At 48.8% G+C, this 6,000-nt stretch overlaps 1 protein-coding gene across 1 annotated transcript in view; it reads right to left on the bottom strand.

Annotated features, from left to right (window-relative positions):
* Positions 1-6,000, bottom strand: part of CC2D2A (coiled-coil and C2 domain containing 2A) — a 180,422-nt gene that overhangs the window by 35,909 nt on the left and 138,513 nt on the right. The window contains 3 exon segments of the mRNA XM_075346899.1: positions 4,922-5,020; positions 5,111-5,207; positions 5,652-5,761. Coding sequence (XP_075203014.1) covers positions 4,922-5,020; positions 5,111-5,207; positions 5,652-5,761 — 306 coding nt within the window.

Raw genomic sequence — 6,000 nt, 5'->3', positions numbered from 1 at the left:
CAACAACGGTGCGCTAATGGTCCCAACGGGGACAACTTTTTGGCGGAGGACCGCCGGCTTCACTTTAGGTCCACCTCACCGACCGGGGTGGAGGGCTGAGTGGGCGCTTGAAGCCCCTGGCCTACTCTCAGCCGGACACCCAGGTTGTACCATCGCCTCTCTCCACAATGTCGGGTGTAGTTGACGAGATCACCGGGGAGCAGATTGTGGCTGGGATGGTCTTCTGGTAAGTGGTCATTTACATCTCTTCGAGCCACGAAAACTTCGGCCTCCAGGCCCGGTTCGTAAATGAAGCCATACCCCCTTCGGGTATCAAATCTCCGCACCTGTCCTTCATATCTCGGGCCTCGCACCCGGAAGGTGACTCTTCGGAGGTGCTCTTTCTCTTCAATAGTGCGGGCCACCAGCTCCACCTTCCTCCTCTCCCTCTCGGCAATCTCCAGGCCCAGCAGTGTCAGCTCCCTGTCCCAATACGGGGCTGCTGCAGGCCCCTGCGCACGGGTCGGGCCCCGCGAGACCTCCTTGACGCTGCCCACCACTGGCAATCTGGTTGGAAGGTCCCGCGGTGACTTGGCCTGGGGTGCTGCCTTACAGCGGCGACCCGGCGCAACCTCAGCCGAGGTGTAGGGAACGGGTACACGGATCCTCACCTGCTGAGCCTCCGCCTCCTCCAGCATGAGACGGGCTGCCGGGGTTGGTACGGGGTCAGGCACGGTCACCGGTGCCTCTGGTACAGCTTCACCGACGGGCTCGGCCTTTGGTGTCTTCCAAGGGAGCGGTGCTGCATGGTCACGGGCCTCGGCTGCAGGTCGGTCCGCTTGGGCGGACAGGCAGGGTACCGCTACCGGTGGGGCGGGTAGCGGGCCTAGTGGCGGGGCGGTAGCGACTAACGCGGATAGCGGGGGAGGCAGCAGGGTGAGCGGGCACGGGCCGGGCCCCTCAGCCACAGTGGCCGATCCTTCCGGAATCCAGGGGCGTGGGTCTCTTACCCGCTCCTCCAAATCTTCCTCCACCTCGTGTCTTCTTATAGCCGCCACCACCTCTGCCATGTCGGCCTCCCACTCCTCCAAGAGGAGCTGCACGCGGATCTGCAACCGTTGTTGTAGCTGGGTGGTCCGAACCTCCACCTACGCCGCGGTCCCGGGCGCGGGGGCTACGGTGCTGCGGGACGGTTGGTGCATCGCTGCAGCGGCCTTTTCCAGGAACAATAAAGATGGCCGCAGGGTCCTGGCGTCCCTGCTTTTATAGCCTCGGGCTACATGCGGCCAGACGCCATCCGTCCCCCTTAGTCTTTTTTCCGACTCCTCCTCTATAGGGGCAGGGTTTCAGCTTTCGCTCGGGAAGACGCTCGAGCGGGGACTTTTCGCGCCCAAAATGGCGGCTTCTCCAAATTTTCAGCCGGACACCTCCGGCGGTCACAAGGTGCACCTCTACCAGACGGCAGAGCGGTAAGATCCTGTTCGTGACGCCAAGTTGTCGCGGGCGGAGGAGGGGACGCTGCGCTCACCCACTGCTCGGGTCCGGCTGCTGCTGCTTGGTGGTGGCTCGAGTGGTGGGCCGGATCCCGGGGACTCGAGCGGCGTTCCTCGCCCGTGAGTGAAAGGGGGGTTTGGTGTGTGGTTTGGGGATATTGTCCGTGACGCCACCCACTGTTGTGGTGAAGTTGTGACACCACCGCTGCTCTGGACGGGGATCCCGGAAGCGATGACAGGGAGCAGCTTGGATGTTGATTCTCCCCTCCGTGGGTAGGGGGGTTGGTTGTCCCGGGGCCCCGGTGAGGTGCAGGGTCGCGGGGGCAGCGCTGTGCCGCACGGCACGGTGGTACTCACTCAGCCAGTAATTTACACGGAGTCTCTGGTCAAGCAAACGGCTGGATGGACGAGTCCCACAGGCGGCTGCGGTTGTTCTCCTCCCGGTAGGTTGATGGTGACTGCCTTTCCCTGCACCTGTATTGTGTTTACGTTTCCAGTGGCTTCCCACCGGTAACCCGCTCCCCAGCTTGGATGGATGCTGAGGGAGCCCCTTTTGCCCGCAGGCTCTGGCCCTGGGAACTGTAGCCTTGGCGGTGACTGTGTTTCCCTTTACGGTGTGAGCTGTTGCTTTCAATCGGGTCTTGACTGCTGGGAAACCCCGGAGGTTCCCTTCGCTAACGGATTTGACCAGTTTTACGGCGACTCCTAGCCTGGTCGGGGTCCGTAGGCCCTGCCGAAGGGTGCTGGCTTCTCTTCACTCCCCGATCCGGTACCGGTGGGCCACCGCCCGTCCCCGGTCCTTACGGTTCACTCCAATCAGCCTCTCCTGCAGACGGTCACCACCGTCTGCCAACCTTGCTGTATGTGCCCGGGCCACACACCCGGACACAGTCAGGCTGCTCCTCTACCACTTCGCTCTCCAAACTAATCTGACTACTTTTCCCGCCTCCAGGACTGTGAACTCCTCGGTGGGCGGGGCCAACCGCCTGGCCCACCCCCTGGTGTGGACATCAGCCCCTGGAGGAAGGAAACAAGGATTTGTGTTTGACCTAGGTGTGCCTAGCCGGGGTGTGGGGTGTGTTGGTGTAGTACCTGTGACGACCTGGCTTGTCCAGGGCACCACAGGTGCAATACTCTGTGGTGCCTGACCAGGTCAGGGGCTCCACATATGCTTTTACCATTAGTAATATAGTTTCATACATGTGTTTAAAGAAATGTAAAAAAAAAAAAAAAGTCTGGATATTCAAATAATTTTTGCAATTTTTTTAAAAAAAATTTTAAGCTTAATGTTTGTTATTTTCATATTTCTTTTTCTTTTTTTGCCGATACCAGGAGATATCAGTGGGGAAAAAAAAGAACTACGGGTCTGTTTTTCTCATTTTTTATTTTGGTTATGACAACAAAGGACTAGTAAACTACATTTAAAAATGTATTCCCTTTTCTGTAACAATAAATTTAATATATTAGACTTTTTTATGGGAGTAAGGATAGTAACAAGGATAAGAATTGGCATAGACAATATTTTTTTACCAGCTTTTTATTCACTGTTTATTTCTTTTTCACTTATTTCACATATTGTGCTCCTCATAAGGTTTTAAAAGACCTTTGGGGGCATTTCTATATTTAAATACTTGTTTTCCTCTGTAACTGGGGTGGGTATATTAGCCTCAGTTACAAGAGAAATTCAACCCCCTGGCTGCCCAAAAGAGATGACCAAGTCTCCTAGGACCCAGCAGCTCCTGCTCCCTACCTATATCCAGTGATCACATGACCGTTCGGTCAGGAGGAGGAGTCACAAGTAGTGCATCCTAAACTATATACACAGTGCTTGTTGAGTGCTGTGTATACAGCGATGAGGATGTCAGATACGGTAACAAACGATCCCTGCCTTCTCTATAGGGTGTTACAGCTTCTCCACTACTTCACTATTATGTGCAGCTGCTCTAATATGCAGGGATATTTTAGATTGTCACTTCAAAGTAGAACATGGACCGTCTGAACATTTAATGTCTATGGGCAGACCATAAACAGTTAAACAAAAAAAAAAAAAATGCTAGAACTGGAATGCCCCTTTAAAGGGAGTTTGTCAGTAGGATCAACCCTATGAAGCCGTCCATATGGTCATGTAGGTCATAGGAAGCTGAATAAAATGATACCTTGATGTCTGTGATCCGATGTTTTATTCCAGAAAAATACACATTTTTCCAAAGATGTAAATTAGCTGTTGAGATCTTTGGGCAAGACACTGCTCTGCATGAAAATGTGTCAGAGCATATTTTAAATTAAAAGAGACATAACCAGTGTGAGACATGTAATGACTGACAGTCTGCTCTCCTGATTAAAATATGGAAATAAGGTATGCACACCAGTGACTATGCAAGGGAAATACATGTAATACCAGAAGCTGCTGTGTGAATACTGACATGAAAAATCCAATAGCTATATGTAAGAGTGAAAATGTGAAAAATGGAATCTGCATTACTGCCATAAACATATGAATAAAGAGAAATTTAGCTACTGAATTGATCAATGCAACAAAGCCCCAACACTACGCCAAAGTATTTCTCTACGTTGGGGTCCCTAGCTTGTGTGTGTCCTCTCATGCAGTTAAAAAAAACTTACCGTGTATGGGAAGCTGAGACCCAGGCTATTTATGCGTATGATGTGGATTGGCAATAGGTGTGAGTGGGGAGGGTTCACAAACGAAAAACTACTAACAAATAAGGAATAACTTTTGGAACGCCATTCTAAGTCTGAACTGGGTGCAAAAACCTAAAAAACATCACTATATGGAGAGAAGGTATGCACACCAGTGACTATGTAAGGGGAATACATGAAATAGCAGAAACTGCTGTGTGAATACTGACATGAAAAATCCAATAGCTATATGCAAGAGTGAATATGTGAAAAATGGAATCTGCATTACTGCCATGAACATATGAATCAAGAGAAATTTTTCATGTCAGTATTCACACAGCAGTTTCTGCTATTACATGTATTCCCCTTGCATAGTCACTGGTGTGCATACCTTATCTCCATATAGTGATTTTTTTTTAGGGTTTTGCACCCAGTTCAGACTTAGAATGGAGTTCCAAACGTTATTCCTTACTTGCTCTCCTGATTAAGTCTCACATTGGTAATGCCTCCTTTCATTTAAAATAATCTCTGGAGGCAGATTCCTAGGGAGCTCTATGTCCAGCCCAAAGATCTTAATAGCTCATTTACATATAAGAAAACTGTGGATTTCTCTGGAATAAGATATCAGATCACAAATATCAAAGCATCATTTTATTCCGCTTTCTATGACCTGAGTGCCCAGATAAATGGCTTAGAAGGGTTGAGCCTATTGAGAAATGCCCTTTAAGGACTCAGTCTCACTTTTAATGATTGTTTAATATAGCGTAATATCATTCCTCTTGCTTTCTGTCTTTTGATGTGAATCTACTTACCCTGGCCTGGAAATAGATTGTAGTGAAGGGAATTCGGATGGATCCCAGCCAATGTCTCTCCACCCTTGTATGGATTCCACTTCCTCGCTCACGATCATCCTGTGATAAATGATTATCATTACACTACTGTAACCTTTAAACCTGTCAAATTCAATGGTGCATAGGCGTATAACCCTGCGTACCCCTTACCTCTAAAATATCGAAGCAAACTTCATCAAAGACATTGATGAAAACGTCGTCTTTAACAGACTGTAAACTGGCCGTACTGTAATCACCATTGGGAGCCCTAGAAGGAGGCAAAAGCATAGAAGATAAATTGTGCAACTGGTCAGGATGTGGGGCTGGGGTATAGTGAGGGCACCAAAGTGGTCAACGTGGTATATCACCTTCCTCTTTACCAGTTTACGATACCAAGCACCGATATCTGAGAATTGCATGGCAATGTTATTCCAATAGTGTGTGGTGCTATTAACAATACAAGTATTGGGCTTGGTTTATTTCTATATAGCCGTATGGTGAGCCCAAGTAATGTTCTCCTCTGGTGGTCCCAAGGAACTCTAGTCTGACACGGTGTATAGCTCTGGGCATGGTACTATATGGTAGTATTATGTGAACACTGCATTGCACCCTATTAGTTCACTTAATTGAAGAATTTTTGAAACCTTTTATGCTCTGTAATGTTAATATCACACTGGTCCAGTGTTTCCAGTATTAATATGACCCTGTGTACCTAAATGGAAGCTCCAGTTCCTCATTCCAGTTGGGGTTCGGCCCATCGGCTGTTGAAGTCTGGCACACAGTGCGCTGGAATGAAACTTCTACAAATGGCCGGACCAATATCTGAAATCACAGAAAATATAATGGATAAAAGTTTTGAGACTGACAAGTTGTGGTTCTCAAAGTTTGCCTCTTAAGTGCTTTTCGATCTTTTAGTCAGATGTTTCTATGGTTATTGATGTGTACCGTTATAAGTATTTCATAAGTGTTTAAACTTTTATTGACAAATACAGTACATCAGGTTTATGTAAAGACTTAATATTTACAGTGATGTCCCTTTATTTCCAGACGTCTGCCCTTCG

The sequence above is a fragment of the Anomaloglossus baeobatrachus genome, chromosome 1 (genome assembly GCF_048569485.1).
Source record: "Anomaloglossus baeobatrachus isolate aAnoBae1 chromosome 1, aAnoBae1.hap1, whole genome shotgun sequence".
Classification (NCBI taxonomy): domain Eukaryota; kingdom Metazoa; phylum Chordata; class Amphibia; order Anura; family Aromobatidae; genus Anomaloglossus; species Anomaloglossus baeobatrachus.
This window is presented reverse-complemented; position numbering and strand designations above follow the sequence as displayed.